The 22359-nt window shown below is 44.7% G+C and overlaps 1 protein-coding gene across 2 annotated transcripts in view; it reads right to left on the bottom strand.

The window, feature by feature from the left end:
• prex1 (phosphatidylinositol-3,4,5-trisphosphate-dependent Rac exchange factor 1) overlaps nt 1-22359 on the bottom strand; it is a 78049-nt gene that overhangs the window by 38348 nt on the left and 17342 nt on the right. For both annotated transcript variants that reach the window (XR_004795185.2, XM_035644172.2), the window contains exons 2-10: nt 21137-21202; nt 20814-20936; nt 15156-15260; nt 12087-12188; nt 11799-11960; nt 7845-7978; nt 7390-7505; nt 5644-5793; nt 2534-2681 (exon numbers count right to left, since the gene is read on the bottom strand). Coding sequence is in view for 1 of the 2 variants with exons in the window: in XM_035644172.2 (XP_035500065.1) it covers nt 2534-2681; nt 5644-5793; nt 7390-7505; nt 7845-7978; nt 11799-11960; nt 12087-12188; nt 15156-15260; nt 20814-20936; nt 21137-21202 (1106 nt within the window). In the remaining variant the exon portion in view is untranslated. The remainder of the gene's footprint in view (nt 1-2533; nt 2682-5643; nt 5794-7389; nt 7506-7844; nt 7979-11798; nt 11961-12086; nt 12189-15155; nt 15261-20813; nt 20937-21136; nt 21203-22359) is intronic.

Raw genomic sequence — 22359 nt, 5'->3', positions numbered from 1 at the left:
GGGAGAAAATTACATTTGCCACTACTTCGTCTTTCATGCTGCATAGTGAAATAACTTCCCCAGATAATGATGGAGAGCTAGTGTGTGTGTGTGTGTGTGCGAATTCTTAGATTGAACCCACCAGCATGGGAATCATTTTGCAGCTTGTGTGTGTGTGTGTGTGTGTGTGTGTGTGTGTGTGTGTGTGTGTGTGTGTGTGTGTGTGTGTGTGTGTGTGTGTGCGTGTATGTGAGAAATCTGCCCTTTTGTGTGGATTTGCTTCCAGGCAGTCATGCAGTGGATGTGCGAGTGCATGTGTCTGACTGCTGAGCATTCATAAATGTCAAGCGTTCAAGTGTGTCCACCCATAAGTCTGTTTGTGTGTCTGTATACAGTCAACCCACAGACATATAGACTCAAGTGTATCTACACCTTGAGCCATCTGCCACTCTTTGTTTTTGTCTGCACACAAAAGGAACATTCTATCAGAAGTAATGAAGATGCTTTTTCTATCACCTGCCATGTGTGTGCTACAACCTGTTATATGCAGTATGTGTTTGTGTTGCGGAGGAAGGTCGGTCCCAAAGGTTTCCTCATGTGTTTCTAACGTGTGTGTGTGTGTGTGTGTGTGTGTGTGTGTGTGGTCACTGTCGTTCTGTTCACATCAAAGCTGGAGAGTTAATTAAAACTGATGGGGCTAAAACTGATAGACACAGAGCTGTTAAGGAAATTATTATGATGAGAAGGAACAGTGTGGGTGCGTGTGCGTGCGTGTGTGTGTGTGTGTGTGTGTGTGTGTGTGCGTGTATGTATCTGTGTCTGTGTGCATGTGGAAGGAAGAGATAAGAATACAAATGGACATAGAGATCCTTGGTGATAGACGAAAATTTGTGAGAATATCAGCGAATGATCTGCTGAGCGTCTGCACCTTTCTGTTTAAACGAGTAATGTCGATTAAGTCACCTTGGTGAGCAAAAAAAAAATCGTTGTTTTCGACGCAGCCCTGGCTCTGTAAATAGAAAACCAAAAACTGCAACTTTAGAATGCAGACGGCGATTCAATTTCACCCACACAAAACAAAATGTTTTTCCAAACACCTCATCTTCAAAAAGATCTCATTACCACTCACCATTTATCTTAATTTGTTCCAGCTCCGCTTCCTTTCTGTATTGCACCGTGGGAAATGGTGTGTATCAACAGCACACAAGCATTTGTGCTGACTTTGTTTACGCCGAAATATCACAAAGTATGGAATCGAGTTGAATGTATTTTTCCCACAGAGGGCAGGAGTTTGTCTATGAGTCCACAGCTGAACCCTAATTCTATCACATCCTGGCTTGAAATCTCGTCTTTGCACAAAAAGGTGAGGACAAAGAAATACAGGAAAATTAGGTTGTGATATATTATTACTCAAAATACCCATAATGATGCCAGGCAAGCGCTGTCACAACAAGTAAAGCGTGTTAACACCGACCATTTTCCAATGTGGATGGAAGACAAATGATGGGATTATGCTATCAAGACGACGGGGTGCGATCAAACCGACAGGCAGCATCTCGGTTTAATGCAATGAGCACTCAAGCTGTGCCCGGCGCAAATTTCATCAGTAAGGCAAAATGCAGCGCTAATGCTGGGCTGCGCTCATCGGCCGGAAATGGACTGAGTGATAAAGTGAGGAAATTTGGGAGTCTGTGAGGAAGCGAAAGTAGTGTGAGTGAAAGAGGCAAAAGAAAAACTAGACAGAGAAGGAAGGAGTCGGTGACATGTTGGCAAACACTGGAATTCGAACCATCTGCTGCCGTTCTGCCACCGACTCTGAACTCTGACCTACAAGTGGAAAGCAGATACATGTACAACACTGTGTCCCTTTTCAGGATAGTAATAATGACCTGCTCTGAACACACTCTGCTCCTTGGATGACAAATCTTCCAAGAAATTACCCGGAGGAGGGAAAGAGGGAAAATCGCAGACGAGGATGGAGCCCGTATGATGTGATAGTGGTCAATGAACTCAACTGACATTGTCCACTTAACCTAACTACTTCACGTGAAGGACGCATTTCATGATTTGCAATACACCGAGAGGTCATGTCAGCAGCACATTAATGATTGCTCATTGGTTACCAAATTCTAGTCCTGCCCAGTTTTCTTTATTTTGTTTCCCCAAGGTGATGTCGGAATGAATTTTGATCACAAACGCTGCAGGGTATGAAGAGAAACTTGAGCAGGTCGCTCATTGAATATTCACTGCACTGAAACATCAGGGGGACAGAAAGGCAACTGGCTTGTTGCAGAGCTTCAGACAAAGGTCCTCTGGTAATGAGAGTATGGACGTGTGAGTGTGTACTTGTGTGGAGGGGGGGGCTTACTCATTACAGGCAAGAGTAGGCATTTTGCCAGGACGTGGGGAGGCTGGATACCGGCTCTTTTGAAAGCCTGCTGATCTTACGCAACAGCGTTTTGTAAAGATTCCCTCGTGAACAGCACAGCATTGCAGGCACACTCGCGGAACCCCGAGGGACACCGGGCACTTTGGTAAAGGCAAAGAAACTCACTTCCCCATGAAGCACTTGGGCACATTGCTGAGCTTCCTGCGTCTATCCTTTATCAGGTGCCGGCTCTTGGTCATCATCATGTGGTAGAGCTTCTCCCCCTTCTCTGCAATCATCACATAGGCGTCCCGCTCCATGCCCAGCTTGAGACCTGCGGAAAAACAGGGGAAGACACGTGTGATTCAAGAGGATCCGTCGCGTTTTTTTATGCCCTTAACCTCGACGGGGTGAAAAAATCCCTTGGAGTGAGGTGGTTAACGAAATCTCAGTCCAGCAAAGTGGCTTTGCTGGACTTCATCACAATGCCGAGAAAAACACAGTGCAACCATCACATATTTTCAATCTTGCTTTCTGTAGCTATCTCACACATCAAACCCAAAAGGCAAAGGCTGTCATGGTGCTGTTAGTAGAGACAAACAGGCCTTTGCCTTGCCGGCCTGGTTGTGTTCTGGTATTGTGCATATGGAATGAAGCCAGGATCAGAGCATGGCTTGCTCGGGTCTCCCACAGTCTTCTGAAACAACCTCTGATGGTAATCTCTTCTAGACAAGTTGGAGGAGGGCGGTGTTATCTTGATTTTTGTTTCTTGGCCGTTTTGTTAGCTGTTATTTCTCAGCGGTGAAGCCGAGCATGTGAGGGCCCAATGCAAGGCCCCGTCGCTGCCCCTGTACAACCTCTCCGGTGAGATTGGTGAACTCCTGAATCGGGCCGTGACACTTTTCTGACTCGGGCGACTCGACCCCTCTCGCGCTGCGACTCCCTAAGCTGCTTAACTCGGCTGAGTGGCGCATTAAGCTGCTAAAATTGACTGTAAACTTTTCCTCTCATTTACGAGCCACAATGCGCTTGATAAAGTACTCCTCGTATATTTGCGACATCTGGAAACAATTAAAGAATTTCTCATTCGGTTTTCAAACCACTCGAGGGTAGAAAGTCGAGTGGCAAGTGTTGGGAGTGGGGGGCGGTCTGCCCAACTAGAGGGAGTGGGGTGGGACAAACAATGTGAAAAGAAAAAAGAAAAAGTGGAATGGCCAACTCTTGAATGTAATTTTCCCACTGGGTCTTTGGCGTTCTGCACTGGCAGCCCGTGATGGAGGTGGGGTTATATTGCATTTGACAGCAGCTGGAGTACACTTAAACAATGAGTGTCATTGAACAACAGACGGGGCCTGTCCGGCGCAGAGGCCCCCCTCCGCCTCTGGTCCAGCTGCCAGAGTTTGTCTTGAGCGGCTCCTCGTCTTCCTGCAGTCACTGGCAGGAGCTAAAACCCTGTTGCGTTATCTGACCCACCCAGGTCCGTGAAAAGCAAAGAACAGATAAGACAGAACACCTCCGGCTGGCAGTTGTTGGAACAATTACAGCCCATCGGGAGGGTTGAGGCGAGCCGCGTGTACGGCGCAGGGAAGGACCACAGCAATACATGGAAACGGTCACATGTCAGCAAAAGCAATAATTAATGATGGGGGGGGGGGGGGGGGGGGGGGGGGGGGCAAAAGAGGGGGGGGGGGGGGGGGGGGAATTGTGACTAGGTTTTTATTGCATTCGAACTTCGTCGCATAGCTGTCTAGACTAGAGTAAGGAGGTTGGAGAGACGGGGAGGCACAGAGCATACTGTACAACAGGTAATAGAAAGTGAGAGCCTGGGGACACTGGGCAACTGTGACTGATCTGGCATCTGTTGGCCTCAGGTCGATTTCCGCCAGGTTGAAACTCAAAACCGCGAGCTGTAGCCCACACCCCCGGTACTTATGCGTACTCCGAAACCCCTTCATCAAAAGATCAGTTGCTGGTGACGTCCAGCTGTGCTGCGAGGACTTACCTAAACGCGGTCTGAATTCCGAAAAAAATACTAAACATTCACCATGACAGTTGTAGACCGCTAAAGCAATCGGCCAAATCGTTTTCAAAACGGCTTTAGGGATGCAGTTTTGGTTTTTAAGCCATCAAAGCTATCAGGTGACCTGTCGTGTACCGCCCCAAATCTGGTTAAAGCCTTTCTCACTGTTTAATGCACAGGACATCACACAGACAGATGGCCGGCGCTGAACAGGTGGGGACCGATTTTGAGGGCAAAAGAGGGGAAGTCGCGCGATGAAGGGGAAAACAATTTAGGGAGCGACAAGAATATCAGTTTGCATCACTAATCTTACATTGGTGGTCCTGCCGCTTTCATTTCCCATTGGCGCGTAAAGGTAGGTCTTGGTGGACTTTTGTATGCGACGACTTGGACTTCTGTGCTTCTGCACATACTTATTCAAGAGAGGTTCCACGTTCACCGTGCGGTTGCAAAACAAACTGAAATGGTTTAATGTCGATGACAGTGTTATTATTACAGTAAAAATAGATCCAGGTTGATTAAAGGTGGCTAGTCTTATGTAACAGTAGCTACTCCGACATTTCTATTTTTAGCATCTGACCAAGATGCTGTTTTTAGCACATCTGCTGCTAGTGAATGAGACATTTGATTTAAGTCCCTTGCCACCAAGGGCTTTGATTAGTCAAAATGCCACCACTGCACTGATTCCTTGAGAGTGAAGAACAGACTGTGGTCAAAGCCTGCGCCAACTGTAAACGTCAAGTCACCTAAGCCTCTATTTATGAAACAAAAGCAGGCAGTTTGTTCAAGGTGGGACATAACCGTAGGACAGCAAACACTGTATCCAGGTCAAAGGCACATCAACAGTCATTACCTCAGTGGGCCCGCTGAGGGAGGGAATGGAAGCCGGCACCAACGTGCAGGGCAACATACACCGAGTTCAACAGCAATGACACGCATGACACAACTGCACAATCACAACAACAAAAAATCAGGAATACACGTCAAGAAACCAAAGAGAGGGGCAAGAAAGACAGCAGGTGGAGAGGAGCAAGAGGCTCGTCCATATTTCACATGATGGACTTGTGAAAGTATAAAATAGATGATTGCCCACATCTAGTAAAACATGGTTGATGGTGAAATGTATTTTCTAAGTAAGACGACAAAAAAAGGCTTATTTCTTTGGCAGGGATACTCAAGTTTTCAAAAAAAGGGATCATCTCTGGATGTTGCGCTTTAAGTCCCGGAGAACCAGAAGTGCTGTAAAAATGGCCTTTAAAAACGCAGCGTTACTCACTCTCTCTCTGCTCCCGCTCCCTCAAGATGGCGTCCAGCCACTTCTGCTTGTCCTCTGTGTGTTTGGCCATGCAGACAAACCACTTGTTTTTCGCCGTGTTGTGGATCTTCCAGCCGTTGGTCACCGTGTAGTTGTTGCTGTGGTAGTCCGCTGCAAGGTAAAAAAAAAAAAGACTAGCATTTAGTTGTTTTTTTTAAATGGGAGAGGTCATTGTGAATAACATTAAAAGACTTAATTATAGAGCTGATTGAGCTATTATTCTTTATATATCAGGCTTATATTCTAATGGCCTTTTGGGGTTTGGGGATATACTTGGAATAAACCATTCAATTGAAATAAAATTTACCATGAATAACTATAATATGAATAACTACAAACCATCTTTGTGTTTGATTGTTTTTTGTTGGCCATATCTCATGCTCTGTTTAAAACACTTTCACTAGAAATACCACATAAAGTACAGTGACCTCACTGGTAAAGGAGCATAATCAAATTATCAGGGATGTTGTGCGAGTTGACGTTAAAGTTATCTCTGATGAGTTTTTACTGCCCAAAGACCATCTTTCCACTGACTCAACAAAACCTCCCCTCGCACCGCGTTCTAATTATATCTTCCATTTGGCTGCAGGTGAGCAGCGGCTGAATAATGAATGACCACTGGTAATGGGGTACATTAGTCTCATGCTCAAAGGTCATATAAATAGATCGGATACTTCGGGCCCCACAGGGAGCCGCTCCTGCTGTTCTGGGAGAGCAGGGAACTGGTTTGGGACACAGATACTTCAGAGTACGGTCTCTCCCTTAAGCCGATGGGATGTAAAAGATGGATTGTAGTAAAATCTTAAGTGAGGACATTCTGAGGTTTTTTTTTAAGGTGGCATCGATCAAGATTTGTGAGTCAGTGAAGAGGGAGGACATTGTTAAATTTCTGCAAAAACAGCTTTCAACTCGGTTCATGTTCCACATTTCACATCTTTTACACTTGGTAATCAGATTATCTGTGCTCCGAAAGTTCACATGTGTGCGCATTTTGCGGCAGGCCTCTGAGTTCTGCGAATAAGGCATGTTTTCTTTGTGGTTTCCCCCTTCGGTGGCATAAGTGTGACAGCCAGCAGCCAACATGCTGGAAAAAAAAAAGGGTCATGTGAGCTTGCGCAAATATTCTGCCAGTGCAGAGGAGAGAGAAAAAAAAAAAGAGGAAACGTGAGAGAGACGAAGATGTGTTTCTACACCAGCGGACAACAAAAGTACCAAGCCCAGCACGGTGCCTCGCACACAAACCGCAACAATGTAATTGAGCAGAGCGACGATCGTATCGCCACCAGCACATAGATTGAGCGGCTCGTCTCTGGCTCGGTACGAGAACGCGCCGAGTGTATTACCGAGCTCGGGGTAGCTGTTGCACAACATGAAAAGGTGGTAGGTGAGGTTGCAAGCTACATCCTGTTTGAAAGTAGGTGCAAGTGTGACACTCCACCCAAACTGTCAACAAGTAACTGATTCGTATCCGACCACCAGTTTCTAAATCGCACAGGTTTTATGAAACTGTTGGCAAATATGAAGTAGTTAATATTAGTTTTACTGCACACTTGATGTCTTAAACACATAAGATATCAAAGTGAATGAACCAAAATCGTAAGATATACAGCTGCATTACATCAGGAATTTAAACACATGCCCCGGGAGAGCTGCATGAATGGACATACAGACGGTCTCCAAATGCAACGCTGCTGGGCAAACACGAACCTGTTCCATCTTCCACGTTTTCCACCTCCATCACCTCCGTGTTGATTCGGCCTCTGAACACATAGAGGGGCCCGTTGATAGACTTGGTCCTCTTGGTGGACTTCTTTCCAGAAACCCTGGAGAAATGGGACAAACACTGTGGTTACACCCGACGGGGAAAACATCCCCCGATGCCAGCGCCCGTAGTAAGAGGGGATCTTGTGTTTGTAACACAAGCACATTCATACGCAGACACAGGTATGGGGGCTGCAGACACATGTAAAGGTGTTTTTTGTTTTGCTTGCATACAAAAAAAAACTATCTATACTGACAGGAATGTGGACGTTTGCTCCAGATTTCCATGTCCGGCTTTCTTCGAGTAGTTGGTCAATAAAAAATGTGCTTTCTTGTGTCTTCTCCTCTGACATGCTGCTGTGATATCCCCTGTATAGTTATGCAGATGTCCTGTTTCTTACCTGGACTTTCTCTTGCAGTAAACCAAAAGGTTGTCAAACAGGAAGAAGACCCGCTCCTGGATATTGCCGGCCGAGATTTTGAGGAGATTTCCATGAAGCAGCAACTCTGAGCAGATATCCGTCAGGTTGGTTCCCTGAAGAAAAAACAAGATTGAATCAGTATCGGACACATGAACGTGAGCGTTAAGACGTAACGGCATTACACTACGAAAGAGGTCGGAATTGGAGAGTTGCAAAAAAAAAAGAAAAAAAAAAGGCATTGTTGTGTGCATCAAAACTTGAAGAGTTCACAACCTCAGCGAAACAATATGAAATTCAACTCTGACACGGTGAACAATTTGTTTTCATTCCACAGTCAATGAGAGGAAAAGTAAACACAGCTGTCCCCCACACCCAACTTCAAATTTAGGCCCAACGCAAAACTACATAACTTTTTAACTGAGTGCGTCTCTCTGCCAAGAGAGAAAGCCTCTCGCTAGTCGATCGCTGAGCGTGTGACAAGTAACAACTAAAAACTTCAGTGGCAGCCACGCAAAAAACTCTTTACCTTGGCCTAGGAGTAGTTTCCTGGGGGGATTGTTGTTTTAGGAACAAAGTGTTTTTATTCTCTTCTCTTATCAGCGTGTTAACAAATGTACACAAATGTTACAGAGACACGCTTGCCTCCATTAACGTTAAATTACAGCAGCATGTGAGTAGAATGCTTGTACTGTAGTTGCCAAGGCCTTGTACCTGGGAGGCGTTATTAATTCCACTGTACTCATTTGGTGAGATGTACTGTGTTACGCTGCAGACTATCACCTTGACAGGATATGATCCGGTCTTTCTCAAATGTTGTTTCTTGTCTGCTACCAAACACACCGTCCTCTTTATGAAGCAGTGCAGAGAACCGTGACGCAATCCAGAGACATTGGACTTTTACTGTCAACACATTGGACCATAGGAGCTGAGACAAATATGTTTCTCCGTCCAACACGTAATGCCGCATTTTCATTACTTAATCGCCCCACTTATATTAATTATCAAAGATCAAGAGGTCTCGGGATATTTTCATTCTCGTTTTAAACGCATTATCGAAATGTTGAAAAGTAATATTTAGAAATGTGTTTTTTGACATCAATCTGTGAGTGTTGACCTTGCCAACCGATGACAGCGTAGTGTCTAATTAACATTTACCACCCTTCTAAAAGTGGTTGAATTTCAGATCCCAAGACAAATATTATTTAGGCTTCATTTATTTTTAGAAAAATAATTTTAAGGGCTTTCACAGTTCCAACTAGGGAACATAAACAGCGTTTCACAGACACTTGAGCAACCATGTGCTTACATGTTCCTCCCCGAGCTGTAAACGACAGACGTTACCATTTCCCTAATATCATGACGGGAACAATTGAGGAAGTTAAGGAATTAAGGAAATTTGAAGGATGAGCAGTAATCATTATTTAAATAATCAAGTTAAAAGTTATGTCATTACTCACTGTTTAAAGGATCATTCCACTCCAAATCATCCGGAACTAAATACACCCATGTGTGGGCTTAGGACAACCCCCCCCCCAGCCCACCACATACCCACAGGCACAAACATATACATCAGATTTGGACATCATTGTTGTCTTTGATGGTGTCTCACATGGTCCCACCACACCGGTGGAAACCCCTCAATGGCTACACCCACTCTCAAGCGTCCATAATTGATTCCCATGATGAGATATATATATATATATATAGATGTCCATCACTGCAGAGGAGAATGTCAGCTTTCCTGAAACTGGGAGGAGCCTGTTTCAGACAGTCGATTCAACCTTGTGCAAACCGTACCAAATGTGAGGCGGGCGTGAGTCGGGGTCCAAGTGTGATGGAATTCAGAGAGAGCATATATACATACATGTGCATCTCGCTGTTGCGTGTTTGCAGACATGTCAACACTTTCCTGCATTTCTAATGCGTGTACAAATACGTGGCGGCGGTGTACGCATGTGCATATGAGCAGCGGGACTGCATCTGGCCCTTATTCAGTCACTACTTGCTGTCTCTTCCATTAGGGCTGGAGGTGATTAGTCCAGAGACAGGCTGGAGAAAGGAAAGAGGAGTGAGACTAATGCTGTTAGGTTGAAGGCTCCGGAGGGGGAGGAGGGGGGGCAAGGTCTGGGTGAAGAGACTTTCCAAGGTTCTACTGAGTTGCCCAGAGAGAGCGAACAGAGAGATCGCCTTCTTGTATTGGAATGCAAGAATTACAGTCTGTCTGAGGGTTTCCCCCGAAATAAAACTGTGATCCGTTTAATGGCTAATATCATGAGTTCAATAAACACTCGTGTTCAACCGGCGGCCCAACATTAGCCCTATCATTCTGAAAGTGGTCCAAAGTAACATCACGTCCTGTTAATTAACAGAACGATATGTTGTTCTATAACTGGTCCAGGTGGAGAAGATTAATCTGTCTCCGTTTCATAGCAAAGCCTTTACGTTTGCTACACAATACGTGGTGCATACAACACTAACCCCACGACCAACCTGAAAGGTTGCCCCAAACTATTATTTAAATTATTAATTATTATCTATCCATCCATCCAATCCATTAGGTATACAGCTTATCCTATGAGGGACTTTGGGGGGGGGGGGGGGTAATTCCCAGCAGACATTTTGGGAAGATGTGGGCTACGCGCTCTTTCCGGTCCAGCACAAGGCTAATAGACAATCAACCATTCACGACAAAGAGTCACCATTTAATCGACCCGGCGTGTCTTTTGAGTGTGGGAGGGATCTGGAGAACCGGCAGGGAACATATGCAGGTACGGGGAGAACATGCAAACTCAGCACAGACAGGTTCTTGATGTGAGGTGGCAGTGCTAACCACAGTCCAAAACCTTAAGATCTTTCATTGAAAACTGTCTAAACCAGATTAATGCAGCAAATGTTCACATTTGAAAGGCTGGAATCTGAGGATCTTCTACAGTTCCAGCTGTCTAATTTGATTCTCGTCGATTATCAAAAATCATTGAATAATGTTTCTCAATCTGCTGCTCCACTAAGTGGCTAATTGCTTCAGGACTGCTTGTTGTCCTCTTGGCTTGCACACGCGTTTTACATAACATAAAGGGAAAGAGAACATCGTGGTGGCTTAAGTGCGAAACCACAGAATAGAAAGAAACACGTAATTGATCAGCTGCTGCGAGCGGGGGCCAGAAAATAGCGTGTATGCTCTCTTTTAGCTATTAATACACTTAAGTTAGATAAACATTTCTTGGTTTTGGTTGTTTTAGTGGACAATTATCAGTGTCAAGCAGTGACATTTTTTCTTAGGGACGGGGAGAAAAGGGGGCCTGTGTTCAAAACCAGAGAGTGGGATGTCCCAGAGGGGCCCACTCTCCGGGTCCATCCTCCAACGTTCCCTTCACATAAGCCTCCCAGTGCATGTGAGACTAACACACTGCATCCTGGGTCTCTTCTCATTGGGCAGCGTGCCCGTTGGCATTCCCCATTGGCACCCTGTGTGGGTGGATTGTCCCATTGGTGCCCGCTAAGACAAGGCCTCTGTTGTGGTGGGTGAGGGAGGCGTGAAAAATTCACTGGACCCTCGCTCGGCTCCCAAGCCCCGTCTGTGGCCCCTGGGCTCAGAGCGGTGAATTGGAGTGCGAGAGTGCCCAACTCCGAACATAGATGGAGACTTGCGGTGGTTGAGCTGTTTCTAAAATAAGTCTGGCTGTTTAAGTCGTGGTTAATGTTATAGGATGTTCTTTTTTTTTCATTTGCGGGAGCCTTGAGGAGAAATCACACGTGTGTTTTGCGTCGCAGGATTCTCTCATATAAAGGACATTCCTCAAGATAATTCTCTGTCTATTCCCCCTTCCTTCAGCGTACACCCCTCTAAATGTCACAGACCTAATCCCAGTCTTCTCACTGGTGTCACCCTGACCTCATCTTGTTCTCCCCCGAGTCGGTCCTCCTCGCTCTCACCTCCCAGCCCTCAATGTGGGACTGCAGCTGTTCCAGTGCCTCCAGTTTCTCCATCTGCCTCTTGGTCTCATTGATGTTGGAGCACACCGCCTTCATGGCCTGCAGAGCCTCCTCCACAGCTGGATAGTCGGCATGCTTTTTAGGGGTCCTCTTCAGCAGTTCCTGTGTTGGGGGGGGGAGGGGACAGATTTCTGGCGTTAGTTAACGTGCTGCCTTACTTTTCAGATTGTGTGAATTAATTATTCTGTGACGGCGTCACGACATTATTGCATCACTTGTGTGCGCTACCTTCAGCAGCAGAGGATACTTGCAGATCCTCTGAATGGGGGTGAGAAGGTAGCCCTCCAGAGGAATGTCTGTGCTTTTCTTCCCTCCCAGTAGCATACAGTGCTGGAGAAGAGACACACACGGCCAACATGACCAATTATACACAACTTAGTATTTAAAACATAAAGATTATGTGCAGTATGTAGCTAAAAAGACATTTACAGTATGAGTCTGATCATCAAAGGACATGAAAACCAAGCAAACTTCTTCAACATCCAATCCACAATGCTCACATTTACTATCAATGTAGGTTTGAAATTCTTCTGTACAAACCTGTAAAACAAATCTAGTATGAAACCTAGGAGTTCTTACTTCCTGTTTGCGCACAAATGTCGTCATTTGTGATGCCGTGTCAAGTTATCAGTGGAAATTAATGAGAATTTCTTTTCATATATATTTCTTTATTGGGTCCTGTTTTTTCAAAATGCATCTAGGTTCATCTTGGTTACAGAGAAGGTTGTATAATTATCAATAGTTTAGTATACAGAAGTATCTGCCTTGAAAAACCTTTTTAAGAACATTTGCAGCTGTTTCCTGCCCCGTCTCTTGCCTGTCTCTGTATTTTTCCAGTAGCAAACAGACTTTAATTGACTATCGTTGTCGTTTCCATTCAGTCACAGCCTGCTGCACCGTCGGCGGATTCATAACAGACCCAGGTGTGGAACAGTAATCGCTCTCTGTCTTTGTGGAGGTGTGTTACATTTTCCAGATGTCTGCTGCTTCAATAAAAAAGATTATTGAACCTGTATGCAGATATGGACACGAGCTCGGAAAAATAAATCTGCAATTGTGCAGCGATTTCTGCCAGTTAAATTACGTTTGTGTATTTAGTCTCCTAAAATCAACATAGAAGAACTACTTCTATTAATCTTTACCATTCGTTTATTTAATTACTACGTTGTTATTTGACCTCACTAAACAACATCTGTCTTGGTAAGGCCAAACCATGACTTTACAGCTGATGACCACATCCTTTCACCCAAACTTTATTTTGCCAATTTTATATATACATATATATATATATATATATATATATATATATATATACATATATATATATATATATATATATATATATATATATAATTTTATTTAACCAGGTGGGGCACAAAAAATTTGTCTGGTGCCTCATCAAAGACAGGAGCTCTATGGCTGTGACTTTGCTATACTACACAGTGCTATAATGTCCTATACTACACTGTACTGTACTATATTTTCTTCTAGTATGCCACTGAAAAAAACCCTCCCAAATATCGATGCTTTTCAACAGGGTCACTGAGAAACCTCTAAAGTGTCTCCTCCATTCCCCAGAAGATTTGGGCTTTTAGGAACTAGCCCCCTAGAACCAGTTGAAAGGAGACGTTTTCTTCAGAAGTGTGTGTGTGTGTGGGGGGGGGGGGGGGGGGGGTGTTACAGTTACACTCGTGGTTTATACGCCTTGAATTTTGCAGGAGCGCAGGCTGTCAGCGTGCTATGAGCTCATTGGATGGGACATAAGATCAAAAGCAGCCATGCAGATAAACTACTTGAGTGTTCTCCAGTGGGAAAGAAGGCAAGGGGATCAGTATAGTGCATTATATCATATGGCAATTCCTTTCAGCTCCACAGATGCAAGGAGAGGATGGCTGGGGGGCATTTTTGATGAGAAAAATGCAACTTTTAAACTACACAGATTCCTAATGTATTAATCTCTTCTCTATATTTTCCTTCTCTCCCACAGTTCTGTTTAAGTTTTTCCCAGCTTCCTTTCTCCATTATCCGCTGCTTATTTGTAATCTGCCTGCAGACAGAATTCCCTCTGCTCTTCACACTGACCTCCTTTTGCTTTCACTTCACTTGTCTCTGCTCTGTTCTGGTGCAATTAACACTTCTTCCCCTGCATACAATTTCAGAAGCCCCCGTCATCATCGCATGATTCAATTAGCATGAAAATTGTTTAATCCAGAAAGACCTTCAGCTGGAGTTACACGGCTGAAAAGGAGCCGAAGAAAATACAACTTAGGTTGCCACTAATTGCAACAATTCGCAAATGTTACCACTGTAAGAATTGAAAAACGTTACTTAACTCTAAAGCTTTCTATTTCTTCCAGGTCGACATATATTTAATAGACAAAACGTTTTCGTCTTTTCTAAAATGTAGAGAATCAGCGTTGTTTCTGTTTTGCTGATGGTTGCTACACAAAACAGAAAACGTTGTCCAATATTTGATTCAATACTGAACAGGGCCTAACAACTGCTTTAATACATAACCAGATGTTGTGTGGTGATTTTATTTTGGAATCATTAATGTGGCATAAGACCTAACCAATTAGACGCTGCATGACTGGGCCAGGAGATGCAAGAAGTCAAAGCACACAGCAAACACTGAGCCCACTGTTTCCAGTCCTGTGGGTTAGAATAATGCCATGGAAGCAAACCATCAGGCAGCGACAAGCGCGAGGCCTCAGATCTCTTGGCCAACCCCGAAAAAGGCTGCCAACACTCCACAGCTGGCTGGCTCAGGACCTGCGGATGATTTCATTGTCAGGCCCCCCCGCTCAAAGGCCCCGTCGCCGTACTGAGTTCATTGTGCAGGGCCCAAAGGTTTGGGTGTCAAAACACGGAAGCAGCTGGTAGCGGAAACACCACGAGAGCGACACAAAAGTGACCCTGATGGTGGTTACGTCCTGTCGGGGCAGAAAGAATCCTGTGACCTTGTTACAGTTGCTGCCCTTTATTCAAGTGTGAACATGGAAATGCAGGTGTGAGGAAGGAAGGAAAAAAAGGAAGGAGGAGCGTGGCTAAATGACAGAAAAAAGAAATAATCATGCGGAGACTCACAGCAGGAAAGAAATATAGGGCAAGAGGTTTATGTGGACAAATATACGAGTCCAACCACAACTGGAGGAAAAGATTTGAGAGACAGAAGTGAGACGAAGTGAGGGAGAAGCCAGAGTCATAGCGAGCAGAGGAAGGAAACTCGTAAGCCTTCAGAACAAGGTCAAATTTGATGCGCCGAGGGGTGGACATAGAGTTGCTTTGGTGTCTCACCAGCAGGTAGGTCCTGATGTTGGGGATCTTGTTGAGCTCCATGAGGAGTCGCAGAGCCTTTTCGTGGTTACTGCAGTACTCGCCATACACTGAGAAACTCTTCCTCTGCAAAACAGAAAGGGGAATAAAACATATTCACCACATTTCAACTGGCTTGTTGTCAACACAGAGGAAACGACTAAAGACAGCTGACAGGAGGACAGTTACTACGGTTTAATGATTCATCTCTACTACAGCGAGGGAAGCAGTGGATAATGGCACCTCTTCACCTGTCAGCATTACTTATTATTAATAATATTGGTAGCAGCCACAGCAATTGCTACGCCGGGCTGCAATGTGAGTGCAGACTCGCTGCAGCAGCGGAACGCTGGAAATGAGACTTTCAGTGGGTTTTTTCAAATTGTCATGTTCTAGTTTTTTCTTCAACATCATTTGTCACACTTCCCTTTTTCGGAGTAGCGTCCATCATAGCGGGAAAAGGCCGTACACTGCATGCCAACATACAGCACTTCTTCTATTTCTTGGCATGATAGCTTCACACTGCAACAAGATTAAACCACGCTTCGACTAATACGGACGCTTTTGTCAAGCTGCCATTTGGTTTTCTTTACAATACGTAATGCAACACCTGAGCCACTGAATTAACTGCAGCCTGAGATGCATTATTCATTCTGAATACTGTAGCAACAATATATACACAATATCAGAGTATTTACGCCCTGAGCGTAAAGGACGCCTGCTGTGTGTATTCCTGACTGAACTGCGATAAAAGGGATGTGAAACCCTGTGCCGGGTGGGGAGCCTGAGCCTGAGGTCTAGAAACTGAAACTGCCATCTGAAACAGCACAGCGAGTGAAATCGGAAACTGCAGGTGCTCGGACACCACTTTCAACCTGCCGAAACGCTCCCGCCCTGGGGGCCTCGCGTTTAAACCGGGCTTGGCCATTAAACCACAAAAAAAATGGAATAATGGATATTCGATCGCTCAGACCAATCAGGCTGAAGAGTTTGACATCCAAGCGTCTTAGGATAATCTCATTTGATCCATGAAATGAACGACTATGACAACACTTTTAAAAATACACGTTACCAAGCCAGCATCCTGTACGGACACGGCTGTGCACAAGAATTATATGTGCGGTTTAATTCAACGTCTGAAGCTACGTTTGACAGGGGATTCCAGTCCAGAGAACCACCGGGAACAACGGCAGGGCCGGCGTCTGGCGAGAAACCCCAGATACCGTCGGGCGGACTTAGTAGTACACTGCACGGCTAAATGAAGGGAGCACGGGAGGGGTTTGTGAATGCACATGTACCACTTTAGTCTATTTGTACAAATAGACACTGCCAAAATATTCTTCATGCTCACCTATACTATGCATCAACAACTATACTGCACTTTGTGCATGTTTCTGCCCATCAACTCAGGTATATTTAACTAAATTCTCCATTCGCTATTTCACAGCCTGCTGTTATGTAATTGACTTCTGTTCATTTTAGTGCAGATTCATCAACAAATGAAGCGTATTGTGACAGTAAACGTGATTCTGGCTCTATTTTGTCCACAGTACATCACAAACTATTTTTTGTGTACATTTTTTGGAATTGGATTCAAATAATATATGGCATGCTTTTTTTTTCTTCTTTTTTTTTAGAGCATTTGACATTAAGTACATCATTTGTCAGGTTTAAAACATGGAAAAACCCTGGTGCCTCAAAGTCTCGCTTTAACGCAACCAGTAAACAGAATATATCTTCTGTCTGTCTGCTCCCTCCATTAATAAAACAGGAAAAGACAGCGGCAGCAGCTACGACTGCACTGAACACGCCAAGTCTGAAATCCAGCAGTAAACAGGATGACGTGTTTCCATGTGTCATTATTGCGAACGGAATCACAGTTTCCCCAAACAACTTGCTGATTTTCCCGTACCTGAACTGAACAGACTGAGGCGAATGTAAGAAATTGTAGACATTCAAACATTGACTTGATTCAACTCAATAAATGGTGGTATTGAGTATAATAGTATTTAGGGACATAGAAATAAAGCCACTGTATATGTTTACACTTACATGCTCTTGCACATAGCGCCATTTCAGTAGCTGAACGTGAAAGAGTATTTCATCTCCCATCTGTGCTCAAACCCTCCTGCTCACGCGATTGTTTTCAGCCACCATGCGCTTACGACCAAAGTGTTTTCTGTTGCTCGGGTCACAACAGGTATACACTGTCAACTCAGGCGCCCTTCAATGTAGCTTTTACACGTTAAGACCGGAATGTGAACCTTCAAATTTCCACACAGTCGGATTTAAAGACTGGGACTATTCCGAAGAAGACTGAAAGACGTCGGTTGTGCCCAGAATAACTCAAAGACCCGGGTTGTCCCTTTAATAAACACAAGTCTTTATTTGAATTCCTCGTCATTGGAATGTTATTCCGGAGGCTAGATGAGAGGGCTGTATCAAACACAGAGAGCCAGCGCATAATGGGCGTAGTTCAGAGGGCGCATAATGACAAGACTGTTGCCGCTCGCACAGTGCTCGCGTATACACTGTGAGAAATAGAGCAAATATTGATGTCTCTGATTTCTCCTCAAACACCAGTCACTTTTTCACCTTGTGCAGGGTTGGGATAGTCTTAAGCACGTCCGTGTGCGTTTGACCCGAGAGAGTAGACTCATTCTAAATAATTGCCTCAAGTTTGTCGGATAAAGATCATTCTGTTAAAACCGCAAATCAATACTGATAAAGAAGCATTTGTATAACGCCTACAAAGAATTTCAATTGCCACAAAATCTGTCTATGTCCATTAAAAATCAAAGACTGGTGCACTTTAAATCTTTAGATTTGCAGCCTCCCAAGCCATCTTGGCGACATCTTGACTTTGAATGGCAATGAATCTTCCCATTTGTCTTCCCTAACTGTGAGTGGCAGACAGTCCTGTGGAATAATGCCGGAGGTTAATCAAATCCCAGTCATGGTTTTGACCCCCGGTCGGGGTCAAGGGCTGTGGCTGGAGGGTGCCAGACGGGGCCGACCGATTGGCTGAGAGGTGTCAGTGTTGTAGGGAGACAAAGGTCATGGGTATAGGAGAGGGAAGTGTAATGGATATGCAGCAACAAAGGTGGTGTGTGTGCGTGCGTGCGTGTGCATGTGTGTGTGTATGCACGCGCGTATGGGAACCTCAATAACAGAAAGACACAAACATGGCGTCACTCACAATCAGACACACACACACACACTTGAAAATGGAAGAAAACACAAGCTTCTACAAAGTAAAGCAAGAAAGTCAAAAGGACAAAAGATATGTGTTTTTGTTGAGAATTAGATTTGAAAATGATTTGCCAACAATTTCGATTGATATTAATCATTTAAAGGAATAATTCAACACCCAAATATGCATAGGCGCTTTTAGCTGAGCATTAGACGAGAAGATTCACACCACTCTCACTGCCCCTCAGCTGATTAGCTCAGCTTAGCATGAAGAATGAATCATCTCACCTGATGACAGGGTAACAAAATCGACCTGTCCGCATGCTTACGTTACTTTAAAACATTACACTATGTTTGTTTAGTCCTTACAAGGATTTAAGCGTAAACAATCACCTAAGACTCCAGCAGAAGTAGTCCCCCGCAAAAAATGAGCACATAACCATAAACCTATTTGTTTTACACTTTGCTAAATGTCAAGTTATTCATTTAATCATTTTTGGACGGCAGTGGAGGTCAGTGGCAAGGAGAAATACGCTGTATCAGGCTTTTTGGCTATGCAGACAATATGTTTGAGGAAAAGAAAGTAATTGTTTTGGAGTTTTTATGGGATTTGTTGACATCTAACAAGAATAGAATGCCAAAATGAATCTGGATTGCAGTTTTTTTGTGAAGATTGTCTGCTTTAATATTGTTTACTAACTGAACACCATTGGGTTTTGGATGGTGTCAGACGGAGAAGACCAGCAACTTGAAGATATCACATTGGGCTCTGAGAAATTGTGATGAATACTATTTTTTAGATTAATCTATATTGAAAGTACTGCAGTCATTTGTTACAATGCAAAAACATATGGACATTCACTAAATTTCTTTTTCCAGTGAATGAACTATATAAAGCCCCTGTTTTAAAGTATATTTTTTACATGACTTCATCATCATATGAATAAAATTGTACTAAATCATTACTTTAATGATAACATCACGTCGAGTTTTGCTTCATCACTGACTTCTCCTGAATTCATGTCCACTACTCGACTGAGTCACACAGGCTACGTTCCCAGTCACAAAGGCCCCGAGGCAAGGAGAGAGATTTTGAAGATTTAGAGATTACAAAGAGAATTAATTATTTTTTGTTACATTTTTAAACGAATGGTGTCACCTGCAGCTTCCCAATCGGCCATCCAGTCTGGCCGGTGTTAATGGAAAAAAATGCGTCAAAGCCTCCTTTAATCAATTCTCCACACTGACACTGGGCCTGACAAAGGGAATGGCTGTGACGACTTGCAGATGTGTGAAGGTGCAATTTGATGAGCCAATTCAACAGATGTGATTAAAGGTCATTCTTTCCACAAACTGATAGTGGATGGTCTGCTCTTGATATTATTGATCGTGGTCATTTCACTTCACAAAGGTGGTGTGGTTGTTCATAAAATAGCTTATTTTTTTAGGCACAAGTATTGCGAGTGGTTGACTTAGGCAAAAGAGACAAAGACTCACAGATTTCTGTCTCTAACATTAGATTTGAGCCAGGTGTGGGGGGGAAGCTCCAGAGCAGAACCTTGTAGATTTCTTGATTATTTTATAAGGGAATGTTTTTTTTCTTCTGAGGAAATTAAAACGCCAATCTGCTCATGCCATCCTCATTATTCGCCGTTATTCTGTGGGCCGATACCTCACTGAGCTGTCTCATGAAGTGAAATGAAAATAGTTTATCTGAGGGAGAGCGAGAGAGCGAGAGAGAGAGAGAGAGAGAGAGAGTGCTTCCAGCAGAAGCATTGTCCCCTCACTGAGTGACACACACCATCTCTTCCTCCCCGGACACAGACCCTTCTTTGTTTGTTCCCTGGGGCCAAACGAGTTCAAACAGAGGGGAGTGGAGGGGGTGGAGGGAGGTGGAAGTGGTGGTGGGGGGCGGGGGGGTCCACAGAGTGGAGAGGATAGTCGGATGGAGGGATGGAGGGGCAAAAGAAGGAGATGGCACAGAGAGTGACTTTCACAGACTGATGACGAGGGATGGAGGGAAGAGAGAGTGTCTTTCCTGACAGGATGCAGGCCTGTTTGGAAGAGGAGGATAGGCGAAAGGGTGGTGGCGGTCTTGGTGTGTGCGTCCGTGTGTGTGTATGTCTGTGTGAATGGGGAGTCCAGGAGATGGGGGGGGGGGGGGGGGGGGGGGAGTGTATGTGAGAAGGAGAAAATTAAGGGGTATTTTCGCAGCAGGCCTTGCAAGCTCTCCCTGCATATGTGGTTTACGGCCGATCCATGAAAAGAGTTTGTGTGTGTGTGTGGGGGTTCTTGTATGCGTGCAGGCCCCACATGCATGCCAATCCATGTGCCTGTGTGTGCGTGTGACTGTCTGCTGTTTTCTGTGTGAGTCTGTCCGTGTGTGTGTGTGTGTGTGTGTGTGTGTGTGTGTGTGTGCGCGTGCGTTTGCGCGTGTCATGCACTTACGAATTGGAGAAATACGTGTCCCAGCGCATGCTGGGGCTGAGGTTCGGGCTGCAGACTGGCCTCCACAGCAGACAACACTTCTTTGTGCAACTCCAGGATGTCCTCAATGTTTGAAAACAGAATCTATAAACGGAGGGGTGATGTAAAGGGAGGGGATGCAGAGGAAGGAAAGAGATACACGAGGCAGGGTGTAAGCAAGACAAGGGGGAAGAGCAAAGACGTGACCAACAGATGGACGGAGAAAAAAAAGGGCAAATCAGATCACACATTTTTAATCTGAGCATCTCAATATTGATCGCTTTATGTATTTTGACCAGTTGTACCTTGACGTGTTCCGGTGACAGACACTGTTGGTCATCTGCAGTTTGTCTGATTCTTTGCAAAAAGGCCTGTGGGGGAAACAGACACAAAGCAGGTTAACAAAAGGCGTGCTGTGTTATATTGTTAATAAACATGGGCCTGAACCATTTAGTGTACATCTCAGCATCACATGAGTTTGGAACATCCATGTCCGAATCAACAAGAAAACAAGGCAGGTTTTTTTAAATCCTGAACCATAGCGGTCCGGAAGTGGAAGTCCAGCTTCCCTCTGCTGACTATTTCAAAGCTGAGGGGGGGAAGGTTATCCTTTCGTTTTGAGGAAAGGGATCCGTACGAGAGATTCGGTCACATCACTGTGCACGAGGACTAACACACAGGCCTCTGGGAGTCACGCTCGCATATTTCACGGAGAGTTGCCTTTCATGGTGCACAGCAGACACGACACAGTTGTGTCACTGTCCCCTCGGAACCAGAGGACTCAAGATTATATGACTATTATGAGATAGGTTTTTTTCCCCACACCGTCTTGTGACACTTGAAGCTCACAGTGAGACTCTTGTGTAATGGAAGCAGATGCACCTGAGCATTCAGCTGTACGACATCCGCCAAAATAACTGCTTCATTGTTGCAGCGTCTCCGCGAACCACTTCAGCGGAGACAACCGTAATAGGCTCGTGTCAAGTTGAGCTTTGCGTGCCTGCGTGTTGGTGTGCACATGCCTGCCAATCAGAATCCTGACTTAGGAAGAAAAAAAAAAAGAAGAATGGCAAAGAGAGGGGAAGTGAATCTGCAAACAGATTCTTTTCATTCCGCGTCTTCCCCATTTCTCTGTCGATCACACAGTCTGATGGGCTCGTCCTGCCTCAGTCTGACTGTCTGCCTCTGTCTCCGTATTCAAATACGCTCCCGAAAAAGGAAACGGATAGAGGACAGGAGATGTGTGTTTCCCCAAACCACCAAATAAAACCCTACTCCTGAAGCCTCCTTCATCTGGCAGGGCTCCTGCCTGCATTTCAGAGCCTCCAGTCTGAAAATTGATAGCTTGCCACGTGGATGAAATGGTGTTATAAAAGGGATCAAAAGCATAGGGTTCAATGATGAATGTAAATGTAACTTTTTTTCTGTAGGTTACCACTGTTATTCACACATCGAGGTTGATTTACTACAGCCACAAGTCGGTTTGCTCGAGTCGCTTCTGGCCATTTGTCTTGGAGACTCTGCCTCC

Source organism: Scophthalmus maximus, chromosome 3 (genome assembly GCF_022379125.1).
Source record: "Scophthalmus maximus strain ysfricsl-2021 chromosome 3, ASM2237912v1, whole genome shotgun sequence".
Classification (NCBI taxonomy): Eukaryota; Metazoa; Chordata; class Actinopteri; order Pleuronectiformes; family Scophthalmidae; genus Scophthalmus; species Scophthalmus maximus.
This window is presented reverse-complemented; position numbering and strand designations above follow the sequence as displayed.